Source organism: Neovison vison, chromosome 3 (assembly GCF_020171115.1).
Source record: "Neovison vison isolate M4711 chromosome 3, ASM_NN_V1, whole genome shotgun sequence".
In the NCBI taxonomy this organism is placed as follows: Eukaryota; Metazoa; Chordata; class Mammalia; order Carnivora; family Mustelidae; genus Neogale; species Neogale vison.
The window spans coordinates 228104744-228123774 of NC_058093.1; the positions used below are offsets into that span (position 1 = coordinate 228104744).

At 45.4% G+C, this 19031-nt stretch overlaps 1 protein-coding gene across 1 annotated transcript in view; it reads left to right on the plus strand.

Annotated features, from left to right (window-relative positions):
- KSR2 (kinase suppressor of ras 2) overlaps positions 1-19031 on the plus strand; it is a 393208-nt gene that overhangs the window by 80720 nt on the left and 293457 nt on the right. The window contains exons 2-3 of the mRNA XM_044244186.1: positions 7592-7732; positions 11839-11989. Coding sequence (XP_044100121.1) covers positions 7592-7732; positions 11839-11989 — 292 coding nt within the window. The remainder of the gene's footprint in view (positions 1-7591; positions 7733-11838; positions 11990-19031) is intronic.

A 19031-nucleotide genomic window follows, 5' to 3' on the forward strand; every position in this document is an offset into this window, starting at 1 on the left:
GCAGCATCCTGGTAAAGGGAGAGAGGTTTGGGCTCCTGCCTTGACTCGCCAACTTCTATAGTTTTGTGGATCTGGGTTCGTGATTTAAACTCTTGCCACTTCAGTGTTCTCGTTCATAGAATGGGCTCAGAATGCCCTCCTCACAGCACCACTGCATGGATTAAAACCGAGCAGGCACATTCAAAGCACTTATCCCACTGGGTCAGGCTCACTGCAAGCATTTAGTAAATGGTGGCTTCTCTCGTGGCTGTTCTTCCTGAAAAATGCTCTGTCATAGCCGACATAGATGCCCCCAGCGGACATCACAGAACCGCTCACATCATGGGCTTTTGACCCTGGAATCAAAGGAATCCCTCATGCAGAAGATTAAAAGCAATGAGTTAGATCTGTATGAACTAAAAGGGAAAGATGCTCGAGGCTTGCAACTGGGTGAAAAAAGTAAGATTCAATTTACGTGGAAAAAACCAAACAACCCTACACATCAACTATGTTGCAGAGTTTACACGCACCCCTCTCCCCCACGCACACACAAGTATGGACGTGCAGAGAGGCGTAGAAGAAGGTCAAGCTAGTCTCACTGGTTACCTCTGTTATGTCCAGGGAGAAGAGGAGTGCACAGAGGAAGCTTTGGCCTTATCCTAAATGGTCTAGCGTTTTCTACAAGGAAAAGATACACATGTGCTTGTTAAATAATTAACATTAAATTTAATCTATCCTTTCTGCAATATTGTGGCCTTGGAATCAGGTTGGGTTTGCATCTTAGCTCTCTACTTAACTAGCTGTGAGAATGTGAACAAAAGGCTTAACTTCTCTGTGCCTAATTTCTCCATTCGTGAAATGTCCATCGTAACAGCGTCTAGCCCCTGGGGGTTGGTGGCTATATCGACATGAAGTGTTCAATAATGGTACCTTTATTTCTATTATTTTTCTTATTTTGTTGGTGCTTCCAAATCTGGAAAGGGCTCCTCAACCCTTTAAAATATCCAGTGTCTTGGGGCGCCTGGGTGGCTCAGTGGGTTAAGCCGCTGCCTTCGGCTCAGGTCATGATCTCAGGGTCCTGGGATCGAGTCCCGCATCGGGCTCTCTGCTCGGCGGGGAGCCTGCTTCCTCCTCTCTCTCTCTCTGCCTGCCTCTCTGCCTATTTGTGATCTCTCTCTGTCAAATAAATAAATAAAATCTTTAAGAAAAAATAAAATATCCAGTGTCTTCATTATTAGCCCATTATAATGCAAGAAAAAAACCGTGGTAAATGTTATAACGGAGTTAAGTAAAAAATACAATGCCAGGGGAGGTTTGATAAAGACTTGCTGGAGAAGTGACGTTTGAGATGAACTTTGGAGAAAAAGTCAGATTTCTCGGAGTTGATGGGATGGTGTGTGGGTCAGCTGTGCGTCCCAGTAATGCTGCATAACGACCAACCATAAAACCTTAGTTGCAGACGATGTGACCATTGGTTGACCATGTGTCTGGGGATCGGTTGCCAATTCCCAGCTCTTCTGATCTTGGCTGGGCTCACTCACGGCCAGTAACCAGGTAGCAGTAGGCTGTTGTCTGACATGCGAAGGCTTACTCTGTCTGGGATGTTGGGGAAGTCCTGCCTTTGCTCTACATGGTCCTTCCTCCTTCAGCAGATTAACTGACTGGCACGGACACATTCTCATGTACATGGCTGATCCAAGGCAGCAAGTAGAACCATGCAAAGCCTTTTTCTATTGGCTGAGGCAAGAAACTTCCAGTTGGAGGGTTGCGGGCATCCACTCTGCCTTGTTTGTTTGTGAGTGAATTCTCTCTCTCTCTCTCTCTCTTTTTTTTTTTTTTTTGAAGATTTTATTTGTTTGACAGGCAGAGATCACACGTGGGCAGAGAAGCAGGCAGAGAAAGGAGGAAGCAGGCTCCCACCAAGCAGAGAGCCCGATGCGGGGTTTGATCCCAGGACCCTGAGATCATGACCTGAGCTGAAGGCAGAGGCTTAACCCAGTGAGCCAACCAGGTGCCCCTTGTGAGTGAAATCTAAAGGCATATTGCAAAGGGTATGGGGGCAGGAGGTGTAGAGGAATCAGGGCATCTTTACAGCCAACCACATGTGGGTAGGAAAGCATTTTAGATGGGGGAACCTGGGCAAAATCATAGAAGGGGCACATTTGAGGTGATGTGTTCAGGGCATCACACGGAAAAGAAAGAGGCGAGGGAGGAGAAATGGACTACAGCTCAGCTCTGAATAACGTCTGAGTCTGAATGATAGCCTATAGAACAGCGTTTCCCCAGCTCGTAAGTTTGACACCACGACCGCGCTTTTTGCCATGTCTGTGTATGTTCTTGAAACCGACTCAATTCTTCAAAACACATCAATACAAACCTTATGCGGGGCGCCTGGGTGGCTCCGTGGGTTAAAGCCTCTGCCTTCCGCTCAGGTCATGATCCCAAGGTCCTGGGATCAAGCCCTGCATCAGGCTCTCTGCTCAGCGGGGAGCCTGCTTCCCTTCCTCTCTCTGCCTGCCTCTCTGCCTACTTGTGATCTACCTGTTAAATAAATAAATAAAATCTTTTTGAAAAAACAAACCTTATGCAACTATTGTAACGGAAAACTAGTATCACTTGCCATGAATGGGAAGGCAATCAAGAAAATTGACACAATAAAAACAGTAGAATCACAAGACCCCTGGGTGGCTCAGTCGGTTAGGTGTCTGCCTTCTGCTCAGGTCATGATCTCCGGGGTCCTGGGATGGGGCCCTGCATTGAGCTCCTTGCTCAGCCGGGAGCCTGCTTCTCCCTCTGCCTGCCTCTCCCCCCTGCTTGTGCTCATCCTCTTTCTGACAAATAATAAATAAAACCTTTAAAAAACAACAACAGACAAACCAGAAAAACCCCAAGGTCTTTGCATCCCACTCGCTATTGTTACCTGTCCAAGGCTATGAGTCTGTGTCCTGCTCTCTGTTATAGAGAGAGATCAGCACATGCTAGGTGTTAAAGACATAGCATCCCTGGACAGAAGCCGTCTCCTTGATATAACCCATTGTCACTCAGTGCCATACCTGCCGTGATCGGTGTGACCCATACTTGGGAGATCTGCCCTTCAAGAGTGGGTGTTTGAGCGGGGTTGTGGCATGACTCCTTGGCCCCATCCAGCCTCAGTCCGGTTTTGCAGTCTTCTGTGATAATGAAGGCTTAATCAAAAGTGGGAGAGACTGGGCACTTAGTTGGCTCAGTCAGTGGAGCGTGTGACTCTTGATCTTGGGGTTGTGAGTTCGAGCCCCACACTGGGTGTAGAGCATACTTAAATAAATAAAAACTAAAAAAAAAAAAAGGTTTGAGAGATAGGATGTCACTGGCTCTCTGACACTGCTTTCTTTCTTCCTTCCTTCCTTTAAGAAACCACATTGTTTTTTTTTTTTTTTTTGCTTGTTTGGTTTTTTGTTTTTTTTTTAATTATGTCAAGAAACCACATTCTTGGGGCGCCTGGGTGGCTCAGAGGGTTAAAGCCTCTGCCTTCGGCTCGGGTCATGATCCCAGGGTCCTGGGATTGGGCCCCACATCTGGCTCTCTGCTCAGCAGGGAGCCTGCTTCCTCCTCTCTCTCTCTGCCTGCCTCTCTGCCTACTTGTGATCTCTGTCTGTCAAATAAATAAATAAAATCTTTAAAAAAAAAAGCCACATTCTTATTTCTTTTACCATATTTGAAATCCAACACGGGCCTATATAAGCATAAAATAATAAACAGAAAAACTTGATATATTTAGGTGAAAAGCTTGAGGAAGTTCAGTTAGCAGAAATTCCAAATTTATAGATATTGTTAATAAAATAAGCATGTATTCCTTTTAAGCAATTTCTGTAAGTTGGTTCGATTTAAATCCTATGAATTTCAGAATCAGGATTTAAATAACGAGTCACAGAGACAGTTTTTAGTTTAATCCAACTTAAAAGTATTTCTTTGCAGTATAACTGTACATTTTAAACGTTGGAGAAAGGATACATTTGTTAAGGAATATATATTTTGACACAGATTAACTTTAATTTATTAGCTAAGACTTTTGCTGGTACTGAGAGTTGGTAAGTTTGGGGCAGGACCTCTTCAAGGAAACTGTGGCAGATGCTTGTGAGTTTGCGGGGCACAAAGTCAGCCTCGTTGTTGCTGTGACATTCAGCACAGCTTTGCGTGAACAAGTCCTTTAAACTCTCCCCACAGTCGCGTGCAGCAGGGACACTGAAACCTCCGGTTTCCAGGTGACAAAACCGGGGTGTAGAGCAGTTTTGAAACTTGCTTGAGGTCATTCATAGTGGGAATTGGAGCCCAGTGGGGCTGAGGGAGTGCAGTGGGGCTTGGAGCCCAGGTTAGCCTGAATCTGGTGCCCAAGATTCCAGCCCCTCCCTGACGCCAAGTGGAAAAAAAAAATAAAAGACTTAAACAGTAGAGTCCTCTTTTTCTGGTTCTATACTGTGCTCTTCTATTTTTTATTATTATTTTTATTAACATATAATGTATGATTTGCTCCCGGAATACAGGTCTGTGAATCATCAGACTTACACATTTCACGGTGTGCTCTTCTAGTTTTGCATTTACTAATAAGCCCTAACTTAAATCAGTGCAAAGGAAGCAAGTCTGGTGGGCACGCTTACTGCAAGTAAGAGATGGCACCATCTCAGGGTCTGAGAGATTCATTTTGCTGTTAATTGCCAGAGTTTCTTTTCTGTACGGTGAAGGAAGTTAAAATTCTGAGGTCTCTTCTGTCCTCGAACTTACTAGAATTGATAGAGAGAGTGGTAACTGCTGGAGACAGGTTTCATAACAAAATCTACCTTTTTTTTTTTTGCTTTTAAATTCATAATGTACTTTATTTTTAAAAATTAAATTAAATTAAAAATTTTTTCAGTGTTCCAAAATTCATTATTTTATGCACCACATGAAAGTTTATATAGGATTCTGTCCTCTGGATGGGCTGGAATTCATTCATACTTAATTTTTGGGTTAATGTACCTTTTTATTTTTTTAAATATTTTATTTATTTATTTGAGAGAGAGCCGCAGTGGGGAGGGCAAAATGAAAGCAGGAGAGAAGATCTCAAGCTGGTTCCATGCTGAGCGCAGAACCCCACGTGGCTTCGATCTCACCACCCGGAGATCATGACCTGAGCTGAAGCCAAGAGTTGGATACTTAACCGACTGCGTCCCTAGGCACCCCTCGGTTAATGTGCCTTTTTAAAACCTTGTTTTCTAGAATTTATTTATTTATTTATTAAATTTTATTTATTTATTTGACAGACAGATCACCAGTAGGCAGAGAGGCAGGCAGAGAGAGAGGAGGAAGCAGGCTCCCCGCTGAGCAGAGAGCCCGATGTGGGGCTCGATCCCAGGATCCTGGGATCATGACCCGAGTGGAAGGCAGAGGCTTAACCCACTGAGCCACTCAGGTGCTCCCAGAATTTATTTTTAAGTCATCTCTACATACAACATGGGGCTCAAACCCACACCCCCGAGATCAAGAGCCACGTGCCCCACCGACTGAGGCAGCCAGACACCCCAACACACACAGAGTTTTAAAAATACAAATGTAATCACAGTATATGCTGTCTTTGCAGATTGCTTTTTCATGGAAGAGGAAAATCTTGGAGATTTTCCCAACTCAATATGTATCAGTCTACCTTTTCAAGTTTTTAAAATTATTGTGCTGCGGTAATGAGCCATTTTATCCCATGTACACACACAAATAAGTCTTTTTTAGGGTGGTTTCCTAAAAGTGAGAATATTAAATGTTGAGACATAAATCGGATTGCCCGCCAATGGCATTCTGAATTCTCAATGGTTTCTCTCATTCTTGCTGACGCTGGATAGTATCAGTGTTAAAGAAACATTGCCAAGCCTGCCTGAACATTTTCCCATTAATAAGCAGACGATATATATATATATATCTTGTATTTTCTAATTTTGTTGTAGAGAAGCAAATAGAAAAAAATCTCTATCAATAATCTTAATTATAATAATTATTAATCTGAGTTATCTTCATCACCTATAATCTTACTCTCAGAAAGCTACTGCTCGGGGCGCCTGGGTGGCTCAGTGGGTTAAGCCACTGCCTTCGGCTCGTCTCATGATCTCGGGGTCCTGGGATCAAGTCCCGCATTGGGCTCTCTGCTCAGCAGGGAGCCTGCTTCCCTCTCTCTCTCTCTGCCTGCCTCTCCGTCTACTTGAGATCTCTCTCTGCCAAATAAATAAATAAAAATCTTAAAAAAAAAATAGCTACTGCTCATATTTTGTTATATACCCTCCCAAGGCTTTTTCTGTGCATCTTTACACGTATAGTTTTATAAATTTATAATGCATTATTTGTACATTATATTATACATATTTGATACATTATTTTCAATGATATGCCATCATATAGATATATTTGTAATGTACTTACATCACCCCCTATTGTGGAAGGTTTGGGTAGTTCTCTACTTTTTCGTGGCTATTTTCAATTTAGAGCAAAGCTTTGTGAATATTCTTAATTATCTCTTTAGGATAAAACCCTACAGCAACACTGTCCTTAGAAATACATTGAAAGTGACAGATGTGTGCCAGATGTTGTTAGTTTTTACAGAACTAGTTTTCCTTTCTCATGTCATGGCATCTCTCCATAGCATGAGTTCATGACCGTCTCATTCTAAAAGTATTTGTGGATTTGTGAATATTTGCATGTGAGTTCAGATTCACAGAGTACAAAAGGATTTCCGTGAAATGTTTCTCTGCTGTACCTTTCATCTCCGTGACTTATTTCTTTTACAACCGGAAGCTTGTACCTCTTATACCCTGAAAACCACAGCCTTGGGAATAGAGTCAATACCTTTGTAATAACTTCATGTGGTGACAAATGTCATTGTGCGTCTCTGCTGCTGGTAGTGAGCCCTGCATCGAGTATATAATCATTGAATTTCCAGGTTGTACGCTTGATGCTAATATAATATAGTGTGTTCACACTACTTCAAGTACAAATTTAAAAAAGTAAGAAACAAAAAATGTTTCTTCCACACCTCTTCCCCATGTCCCTCTTCCCTTTCCTAGATTATTAGAAATCCTCCCAGAGAGTGGCTGCATTTACAAAGATACATAAATGTAGACATTGACATCCCCCCGCAAGCCTGGAGAGTGTTTCTGTGTAACAATGTATCTTGGACATGGTTCTGTACTAGTACATCGCGCGCTTCCTTATTTTGTTATAGCTGCCTAGCGCTCCCTTGTGTAAAATTCCCTGGATAGATGAGTCTCCTGCTGATGGACTCTCAAGGTGTTTTCAGTCTTTTGCCATTGCCAGGAGAACTGGAAGAAATATTCTTTTACGGTCATCTGGTCCAGTGTGGCGTTTGTAGGTGAGTTCTTAGAAGCGGAGTCCTTGGGTCCAAGAATCTGTGCAGTGGAAATGTACATGACAGCAGCCAAAAGTCCCCCCTGAAGAAGTGGTACCTTTTGCTTGCCTCTCCTCCCTGCAGTTAAATCCATCTTTAGAACAGGCTTTCGACGGGGTTCGGGCAGGGAGGGGGCCGTAGGGAGGTTCCTGCTTCTCTTCCCGTGGCTGTGCCTCTGAGACCCGCTCTCTGTCCTCATCTGTGTCTCCACAGAGCAAGCTGGTGAAGTACTTCAGCCGTCAGCTGTCCTGCAAAAAGAAGGTGGCCCTTCAGGAACGCAACGCTGAGCTGGACGGCTTCCCCCAGCTCCGGCACTGGTTCCGGATCGTCGATGTGCGCAAGGAAGTCTTGGAGGTGACCAGAGACGGCCCCCTGCCCCCTGCCCCCGATCGGACAGAAACCAGTGTGTTTTTGCCTGTGCCTGGCACATAGTAGGCCCTAAAAAAAAAAAAGTGTTGGATGAAGGCATAGAGGATCTTTGATGCTGTCCAAGTGGGTTGTTAAGAGCGTGGTTCTACGCTTAGCCCCGTCTTCCTACAGCTCCGCTACTCATGAGCTCAGTCACCTCGGCCGAGTCACGTTACCTTTTAGAATGGGTCTGTCCAGCAGAACTTCTGCGGTGATGCAAATATTTTGTATCTGTGCTCTCTGATGCAGTGGCTGCCAATCCCAGGGAGCCCTTGAGTGCTCGGAGTGTGATTAGTGCCTGGAGCTGATGGATGGAATTTTTACTTATATTTAATGTTAATGAATGTGGCTGGTGGACACTACAGACTGAGGGTATTAGATTTCTCATCTGTTTTTATTTTATTTTATCATTTTATTTTATTCTATTTTATTTTTTCAGGGTTCCAAGATTCCTTGTTTATGCACCACACCCAGTGCTCTAGGCAATCCGTGCCCTCCTTAATACCCACCACCAGGCTCACCCAATCCCCCACTCCCCTCCCCTCGAAACCTTCAATTTGTTTCTTAGAGTCTGCAGACTCTCATAGTTCGTCTCCCCCTCCAATTTCCCCCAACTCAGCTTCTCCACTCCATTTCCGCATGTCCTCTGTGTTACTGTTTATGCTCCACAAGTAAGTGAAACCATATGATAATTGACTCTTTGCTTGACTGATTTCCCTCAGCATAATCTCTTCCAGTCCCATCCATATTGATACAAAAGCTGGGAATTCATCCTTTCTGATGGAGGCATAATACTCTATTGTATAGTTTTCTCATCTGTTAATGGGGGTAATGATCGCCTCCTCTTCTGAAGTGGCTAGAATGATAAAATGCCATGATCCATCCAACATGTTCCACGCAGTCTGGCACCCGATAGCATTCGGTAAATGTCAGCTTGTTCTTACTGTTGAAAGCTCTGGAAGTAACCGGAGTGGACCACATCCTTAAAATCCCAGGAACAAAGAGATCTCCCTACCTTCTTGGATCCCAAGGCCTCACTGTTTCCAGGGACCAGTCCAGCCCTCATAAAAACGGTCACTGAATATTTGGGGCCAGAAGCTGTCCTAAGGGCTTTATAGCCAGGGTCTCAACCATTGAGGCTGTTCAGACCCTCACAATGATCTTTGGAGGTGGGGACAATGATCCCCCTTGTGCAGAGCAAGAATCTGATGCTCCAAGATGAAGCGACTACTCCTGCTAGGGAGTAGATGAGGCTGACAGGAGAAAGCAGCTCAGAAGGACTCTGGGGCAGGTGGGAAGCTCTGCGCTTTCTCCTCCTTTTTCTGTTGCTGGGGACTCGCTGAGCTGGGTAGACAAGGGGGTGCTCCCCTTGCCTGCAGGACCCAGTACCATTTCTCACGGTGCACCCTTCTTCTCGCTTGAAGAGGCCTGGAAGATTGTCTTCCACCTTTTGTCTTTTTCAGACCTTGACCTCTAATGGCGCTCTCCTAGAACCCACCAGATGCTGAGCTAGACGGTTCCTCCGTCCCTGCCCCTGCACCGCATGCATGTGCACTGGATGCTGTATGACTCTATGTTCCTTTATTTCATTCCCAGGATGGAGTTTCTTTCTTTCTTTCTTTTTTTTTTTTTTAAAGATTTTATTTATTTATTTGACCCATCACAAGTAGGCAGAGAGGCAGGCAGAGAGAGGAAGTGAAGCAGGCTCCCTGCTGAGCAGAGAGCCTAACGGGGGCTCGATCCCAGGACCCTGAGATCATGACCTGAGCTGAAGGCAGAGGCTTTAACCCACTGAGCCACCCAGGCGCTCCCCAGGATGGAGTTTCCATGTGAATAGCCTAAAAATGAAAGGTCACGTATAACTAGGGACAGTTCATTTTATTTGCACGGGCCAGTCCCCTTTTTAGAGGCTTTGGGGACTGTTTATTTATCAAGTGTGGTGAATACAGAGACAAAATCTTCTCAGCTAGGGGTTGAAACCTGGCGGCCCCCAAGCTATTCCTTGACTCTGATGCACAGACATTTTTTTGTCTGATACGGTGTTTGCAAAAAAATATTTTGAGCCAATATTTAAAAGCTTAAAGAGTTTGCATTAAAAAAAAAAAGCAAAAACCCAGATCTCTGCCTTCTTGAAAAAGCCAAATTTTTGAGCACACTGAGCTGAATTCCTGTCCAGTGGCAGTCACCTGATTTCTGCTGCCCCTTCGGATCCTGCAGGCTCTGGCTTTTTGGCAGTTTTGCTCATTTACCTGGCCTGCAAGTGCCCCAGCTCTGGTTCTTACCTTAGTCTGTTAGAATCCTGAGTCCACCAACTAGGGAACGCTGAGGTTCCAGCTCTCTGCCTGCAGCTCCCACGTGCGTCCACCAGAGGGCCCCTTTCCGAGAAGGAACCAGCAGTATGGCCAAGGCTCCCAAGTAACAGCCTGGGTTCAGACTTACTTGCTGTGCATCCCTGGGCAAGTGGTCTAACCTCTCTGAATTTTAGTGTCCTAATTACGGACCAATGATGATGATGAAAGTACTACTTTACGGGGTCTTTGTGACATTAAAAGAAAGCCCCCCCAAAACACTTAAAACAGTGCACCATTCATTTCATTTTCGTTTATTATTATCACTTTATTGAACGGAAGTGAATCTGCTGTGTTAGTCCGGGTTTCTTTAGGCTTTGTCCATTTTTATGTCGTTATTACTTCTGTGATTTTTTTTCTGTGACCCCAAATTTCAGGGAAATTTGAGTATTTGGAGAGTAAATGATAGAATTGAAATGCACAAGTGAATTCTGCAGCAAAGAGGAGAAATCTTTCAGGTTGTGAATAAGTCCCTCTAAATGTGATTTGTTTTGTACCTTCAGCTCCTGGATCATCACTTTTCTTAAAGTGGATTTTATTGAGCCATGTGTCCCTATTTGAAAAAAGTCATTTAGACTCAAGTGTTGTTTTCTCCTGCTCCCTGCCCTAGTGAGTTGGAAAGGCACTGATCTGGCTTCAAGGCCTTTGCCCTGCATCTGTTTTGAGGCGGAGAAAGAAGTTTTCCTCCTTCTGGCTGCCAGTTAAATGTCTGTATTGGGGGTTGGTGAGGGGCGGGGGAGATATTAGATTTTGTTGTAATACACAGATATGGCCACAAGAGGGCAGAAGTATCCCATAATAGGACACTAGACTCTCCATCTTTAGGTGTCTAAAATTCTTATTTAAATAATGTGTGTAAAAACATCGAATGCCATTAATTGTTATAAATGAAGTCTCTCTATTATGTATATATATATGGATATAGATGTATAATATGCGTAAATGCATAAAGATGCATAAATATCAAAGTCCGACAAATTTATGGTGTCCCGGGACACATCATTTTGGGAAAAAGGGGGCAGGGGGAGTGGTTGCTGCTGGTGGTGAAGGGACATTTGTAGCTGGCAATCCTACCATTTCTGTTCTCAGTCCATCTCTCCAGAGGTGTCCCTGTCCCCAACTCATGCTATACTCCAGTCTTAACACTTTTTCTTAGAATGCACAGCCTTGCCCCATTGGGCTCAGAAGAAAATCCAGGTTCATTTCCAGGACTGAGCTACACATAGGGTTCCAATTTACCTTAGGGTTCCTAAACCCCTAATCTAGATGGGAATGGCGGGGGAGGACAGCCATCAAGGGACTAGGCATATCCAGTGTGCTCTGCTCTGAAATCATCCTGTATTGGGGGTAAGCCAAGCTGAGCAGAGGGCCATCCAAAGACAAAGGAATTGGAGACTGCCCATAAGGAGTTCAGGGAGGACATATAATTAACTGCCACCATCTATAGAGTACTGGCTGTGTGCTAACGATAGGGGCTACTTCACAAAGTATGAACACTTAAGACTCCCACTGTACAGATGAATAAAGTGAGGCTCCCAGAGAGGGTAAGTGACTTGCCCAAGGTAATGAGTGGCCACGCTGAGATTCAAACCCAGGCCCGTTCCCCCTAGCTACCGCTAGGTGGCAGTGTGGAGGCTCAGCCCGCTCTCATCCCCTCTGGGCTCCTGAAATATGTTCACCATCGTTCTTTCTCCCCTGCTCTAGGAGATCACCCCCGGCCAGCTGAGTCTGGAGGACCTCTTGGAGATGACAGATGAGCAGGTGTGTGAGACCGTGGAGAAATACGGAGCCAACCGAGAGGAGTGCGCCCGTCTCAATGCCTCCCTGACCTGCCTGCGGAACGTCCACATGTCAGGTGAGCAGGCCCTGGGGACGGAGGCTCCTCCCCAACACGACGTCCTTGGTTCCTCCAGATTTCTGCGCCTGAGCTGCAGGCCAGGATGAGACAGTCAGCTTTGGTTGGTAAATACCAAATTTACCAAATTCCCCAAAGAGGTGAATTCCGAAGCCGGAAGGGGTGAAGGCAGCTCTTGGAAGCTTGTGCTCAAGGGAGTGCAGAGCTGGTAGGGCATTTGGTTCTGGATAATAATGGCCCAGATATGGAAATCCAGGAGTGCAGAGCTGGTCAGGGTACTGGTACCTTAGACATTCTTAAGTGCCTTTGCATGTTGGATCCACATCCAGCTAACTTCTTATTTTCTTTACATAAATCATAGACTCTCAATGTAAAACAAAGCAGAGAATAGATAAACAAAAAGAAAAGAACTATCCCAGGCTCTGCCGTCTAGGGAAACTACCGTTGTCATTTTGGTAAAAAGTTTTGGTGTAAGTCTTCCAGACAGATGGGTATATGAGTCCTATTTTTAAACAATATAATTAGGATTATCCATGCACATTTTGAGACCCTCACCCCCAATTAAATAACCTCTGTGACTTGTTTTATCAGTTTGGGATCCAAATTGTTAAAAAAAAAAAATTCAGCTGGATGAGTTGGAGATCAGTTATGAATCTGCCGGAATCCCTTCCAGCACGCAGAGAAGTAGTTTTTATAGGCCGGAGGGTGAGGCACGGGAGTTATTAGCAAAGCAAAAGAGAGGGTTGTTTCCTGAGAGGTTAAAACTTCCTAAGTTTGGGTTTGCTGTCTTGTGAGGGTGAAGACTCCTTTTGGAGATTGTTTGTTTTGTTTTGTTTTAGTAAGCCCCCATGTGGGGCTTGAACTCACCCCCCCCACACCCCCGAGATCAAGACCTCTGCGGAAATCAAGAGTTGGTCGCTTAAGCGACTGAACCAGTGTGTACCTTAGACATCGGAGGCTTGTTTTGTTTTGTTTTTCTTTTTCACGTCATCTTTTTTTTTGCTCTTTCCCATTCATTGCTCAAACCCCCATTTGCCGCTATTAGCTCCTCTTGAGTCTCCCTGCTTCTCTCTAGCCTCATGATTCCCCCACAAATTCTGGGGCCTTTGTAGCTGGAAGGGATCCGCTCTGCAAACACGAGCTAAATCTGGTCCATCGGCATGGTTGTTTCGGTTTCCGCCACTAGGTGTCACTGTAGAACCTCAGTCTGGAGCAATGAGGCCGCTGCTTGGCCACAGAAGCCTTTGCTGGGTTCAGCGTGGAACGTTCAACAGGTATTTCCTGCCTGCTGTGTGCCAGCAGGGCTGGGATGTAGCAGGGAATGAAAGAGAGAACATATTTGAAACAGGTCATTGGCCCGAATCCCTGTGCACGCCCTCTGGTAGTCCTTCTTGCTGGCACATCCTTACCAAAGCTATGGTCATCCTCAGAAGGGACCCTGAGTCAGAGGCTGTTATCTCAGTGAAGGATGTTGGCAGCATCCCTGGGCTCAGTGATCTGGTGTCAGTACCATCCTCTCTCCTCCCAGTCCCAGTTAGGACAAACAAAAATGTCCCCAGATAGTCCGGTGAACGTTACCAAGCAGCTTTCCAGAAAGTTTGTATCGATTTCTACCTCTGGCCTCTCCTCCACCCTTGCCCCATATAATGCTCAGGAGTGAGCACTGAGGTTAGGTTCTTAATTGCTTTTCCGAGTTTATAGCCTCCCATCAGAGTTTGGTGAAGTTCTTCTAAGTGGAACTAGTCACCAGCTCTGCCCGAAACAGGTGTTTCCGTCCACCTTCCCGAGGCTGAGCACTCACCCTTGGTGACATCCTGGGCTGCATGAAACCCTGCGAGGGCCTCTAATCTGCTGTTTTTCAGTTTTGGTCGAGATGCACAGGAATGAATCAGATTTACATGGCAACTCTGTACACACACACCCCTACGCACATACGCACCTGAAATGAGTCTCGTGAAAGAAAGAATTGGCATCAAACTCATTCTTACTATATGTGGTATTTTGCATTCTTTTCTATTTCATTTCGTATCATTTACCCGACGCTGGTAATGACCCATCACTTTCAGGTCACACCTCACTGGTTGTGAGCCGTGGTTTGAAAGACAGGGATCTCTTTGATCCTTGTGGGGGAAAATTTTTCTCTCTCTACCCTTCTGGGTCCTTAGATGAGACCACCACCAGATGAACAAGAGAAAACAGAGGTTTGCTAACATGCATACCTCCTGTATGTGTAGAAGAGCCTTGGGGAAACTGAGTCACTCTTCAGAGTATTCCTAAGACATCATCTTAAATCACATCTCTAGCTAAAGTCAAAAGAGAGGGTTACACTCAGGGGGTGGGGGGAGGCCCTTATGGGCAGTGACCAGGAAAAGCACAATCAACAAGGGGAAGGTGGTTGTACAGAAATCTCTGCCTTCTCCACCGGTAGAAGTTTCTAGAGATTTAAGAGTCACCCTTCTGATACCGAGTTGGAGACACCCTTATCCATGGAGGTTTCCCTTATCAATGTCAATGCCTTTTACAAAAGGACAACTTCTACTCGGGTACCAGAGCTTCCCCTCTGTCTGCTGTTTCTTCAAAATAATCAGCCTAAAATAGCCCTTCTGCCAAAGGGATGTATTCTGGGGTGGCAAATTCCACTCCTCTTCATCCTCCTGCCTCTACCGACCCTTCCTAGGCAGCTCAGATCCCGTCTACAATGTCCTGCTCTGTTTCCAGCCTTAGAGCCACTGGGACTTTGACAACGGTGGCCAAGTCCTACATGTTTGTCAAAATCCTACGGCTCTTGGTGCTGAGGTCAGCATGGGGAAACACTCAACTCAGTGCCATGCATTAGGTCGCACAACCCAAGGTGTTGGAAGCAAAGAACTTTGTACGACTGTTTATAAGGAATGAGGCAGGGGGATGGCTGAGCACAGCCTCTCCCAACAGCAAAATCGGGGCACTTTTAAGCTGTTAGTGCATGCGTATACACAGAGGTGCTTGGCAAAGGACAGTTCAGTCTAGAATTGGGGCAGAAGCCATCCTAAGGGGACAGGAGTCCAGCTCCTAGCTGGTTGAAGTCACAGGCCAGCCCGGGTTGGCTCGTCGGTGCTCTGCCTGCACTTAGTCCCGTGTTTTTGCGCTCAAAGGGGTTTAAATCCTGCAAAAATGACCAAAAAACTGCCCAAGTGTGGGCAGTAGGTCAGTCTTAACTTCTGAAAAAGCACTGGGAGCTTTACTGGGGATTTATTGTCTCTGCTGTGGTCAGACTATGTCCTGGCTTGGGAGTGGTTGTTTTTTTTTTTTATGTTCTTTTGTTCCCTGAAAACCATTAACTGCTCAGGTCATTTTTTTTTTTTCCTGCAATTTTAATGCATCCTGGGGAGTTCTGCGAAAAATGTGTTTGTGCGAATAGCGCCGGCCAGGCATTGCTCACAGACTGGCCGGGTTCCTCACATGACTTCTCTGATGTTAAGAAAGCTGCATCTCAGCTTCATTTTTCTCGGGACCCTTAACTCTGTCTTGTCTACTCACCCAGCTCAGCTCCAAACTTCCCCAGAGTCATACTTTACTTCTGCTTTTCGTGTCTGTGGCGGGGCTGCTCACCACTTTTTTTTTTTTTTTTTTCCTCACCACATTTTAAATTTTAACCTTTTGGGGGAAGTGATTTTCTTTTTTTTAAACATGGGTGTCTATCTCCTCACCAGACCATAAGCTGCAAAAGGGCAAGGATCGGACCTCTTTCTGGTCATCGTTTTATTCCCAGGCCTGATATCAATATCTGATACACTGTAGGGACTTAGTAAACATTTCTGAATTAAAAGAATTTTTTTAAGTTTTATTTTTTAAAAGATTTTATTTATTTATTTGACAGACGGAGATCACAAGTAGGCAGAGAGGCAGGCAGAGAGAGAGGGGGAAGCAGGCTCCCCACTGAGCAGAGAGCGCGATGCGGGACTCGATCCCAGGACCTTGGGATCATGACCTGAGCTGAAGGCAGAGGCTTAACCCACTGAGCCACCCAGGTGCCCCTGGATTAAAAGAATTAAAAAAAAAAAAAAAAGACTTAATTTGAGAGAGAGAGAGAGCACACAAGCAGGGCAATCAGCAGAGGGAGAGGGAGAAGCAGACTCCCCCCAAGCAGGGAGCCCAGTGCGGGGCCAGATCCCAGGAACCTGGGTTCATGACCCGAGCTGAAAGCAGATGCTTCACTGATTGAGCCACCCAGGTGCCCCAATATTTCTGAATTAATGCACCTTTTTCCACATGTAGCCCGTGCAAATCACCAGGGGCTTAACGTACATGGTTCTTCTCATGGGTTGCAGAGAAAGCTCAGGATTTGTCTTCCATTTGGAGCCCCAACCATTCCCATTTCCCCTTCAAGCCTTAACTGTTGACTAAGTCTGTTAGTTACATAGAATTTTCTGGATCAGGCATGCATTTCACATCTTGCTCTGGGCACCATGGTCTAGAATTCCCTTTCTCTTTGTTTTCCCAGTGAATCCCCTGCTTATCCTCAAGCCCAACCCCTGCCTCCAAGCCTCTGCACTTTGTTGAATGAATGAATGAACGAACAAATGAATGAATGCTCTGCCACCAGCTGACCATGTCTTACAGTGGTTGTCAGTTTCCTGGACTTCCTCTCTCATCTGACTGTGACCTCCTGTGGGGCAGGTGCAGTTACAAGCCTAGCTTCTGACTCAGGGTTCCCCTGTTGAGGGAAGACTCAAGCTGTTTCATGTACTTGCTACTGATCTCCACCTGGGGGAAGCAGGGAGCCATCCTTTTAAATCTTCCCTCAAATATGATCTTTGGTTCCTAGAAGCTTCTAACTATCTTAGGAGCTGGATGATTCCATCATTTCCTGCCCTGCACTTTAGCCAAAAATGTTATCCCAAACTAGGGAACACAGTACTATCTTTCCCATGAGACTGGCTCTTAAGCGTCATCCCATATTTATTTGCCCTGGTAACCCCAGTTCTCATCTGGACGGCTGGTCTCTTGTACAGTGATGATGTCAGATATTTTAAATTCTGGTGTGGAGCATCTGGGTGGCTTAGTCGGTGAAGCATCTGCCTTTGGCTCAGGTCATGATCCCAGGGTCCAGGGGTCCAGTCCCATGTCCTGCTCCCTGCGCAGCAGGGAGTCTGCGTCTCCCTCTACGCCTCCCCCCTGCTTGGGATTTCTCTCTCTCTCTCTCTCTCAAATAAATAAATGAAATCTTTACAAAAAAATTCTGTTGCATACTTGGTGACTCAAAGCATGTTTGTTAAACGACTGAAGGAATACAACTTGTGTGGAGAAACTCATGGAAGCAGACAGAGACAAGCAAGCTTTATGCCTGGAGGAAATGTGTACTCTCCGCTTCTCTGTCTCCCTCTTAGAACATTGGGGCACCTTTATTTCAGACGTGTGACTCTAATCTTAGTGTTCTCCCTCGGTTTGGGGGATAGCCTTTTTTCCCAGTGTCCAAGAAGCCCCCAAGTTAGGAAGAAATGGTCCATTCTCAGAGCTTGTTAGATCAGCCTTAGCCCGAATCCAAAGAATCCTCAATTATCCTTTCAACAAGCTCAGGGGACCCCAAAGCCATGATATCTTAACTTTTTCTTGTTATATCAGATGTGGCCTGAAACCAAAAAAATTCATTTGTTCAACAAAATTTGTCGAATGCCTGCAGTATGTCAGGTACCGGTCTGATCTCTGAAAATGCGTACTCAGACGTCTGTCCTCAGGGCTCTCCATTCTAGCGGGGGTGGGGGAGACAGATGATGTGTTATAATCATAGTAAATAAGTGCATTGTGAAGTATGTTAGAATAAGTGTGGTTGAGGGAAGAAAAAAGTGGAGCAGTCTCGGGGGGATGGCAGTGCCCCCTGGGAATGGGGGAAGGTTATCCTGCTAAATAGTGTGGTCAGAGCAGGCCTCCGTCCTCTTCAGTTTTCCTTTCTGCTTTCCCCTTCTTAAGGCTTCACTGTTTGCTAACGGTATGGAATCTGGATAAACTCTGGTTCTGCCAAGTCCTGGGCCTGCCACCTCTCAGTGATGTGATTTTCAATATGGCATCTCACAATTCTGAGCTTAGCTTCCTAAGCAATGAGATGAAGATGATGATCATTTCTACCCATTGGTTGTTGGAAGGATTACAGGAGATGGTACAGGCAAAGCACAGGGCCTGACTTGGATTAGGTACATCATGAGTCTTACTGTTACTGTTACTGTCATGATCATCATTAGCACCATCCCTACCCCCATCCTGCATTCGTCATTACCACCCTCGCCACTGAAGTTCTGTCACCATCACTACCACATCATCACCACCATCACCATCACTATCATTATCACCATCACCATCATCATCAACACTATCACCACCACCATCATCATCACCATCATCATCAACACCATCACCACCACCATCATCAACACCATCACCACCAACATAAACACCATCACCACCACCATCATCATCACCTCACCACCACCATCAACACCATCAACACCAACATCATCACCACTATCATTGTCACTGTCATTATCATTATCATCAGCAGCACCATTCATACCATCACCATCACTATCACCATCACTACCGTCCACACCACTGCCATCATTATCATTATCATCATCACTATCAGCATCACCACCACCGCCCACACCATCATCACCACCACCCATACCATCAACACCTACATCATCACCATCACCACCACCATCAACACCATCAACACCAACATCATCATCACCCACATCACTACCACCATCATCACCATCACCACCACCATCCACACCATCACCACCACCATCGTCACAACCATCAACACCATCAACACCAATATCATCACCATCACCACCACCATCAACACCATCATCACCTATCACCACCACCATCCACACCGTCACTACCACCATCACTGTCACCACCACCACCACAACCATCAACACTATCAATGCCAATATCATCACCATCACCACCACCATCATCAACACCAACATCATCACCACCATCACCATACACAATGTCACTACCACCATCATCATCCTCATCAACAGCAACCTTACCA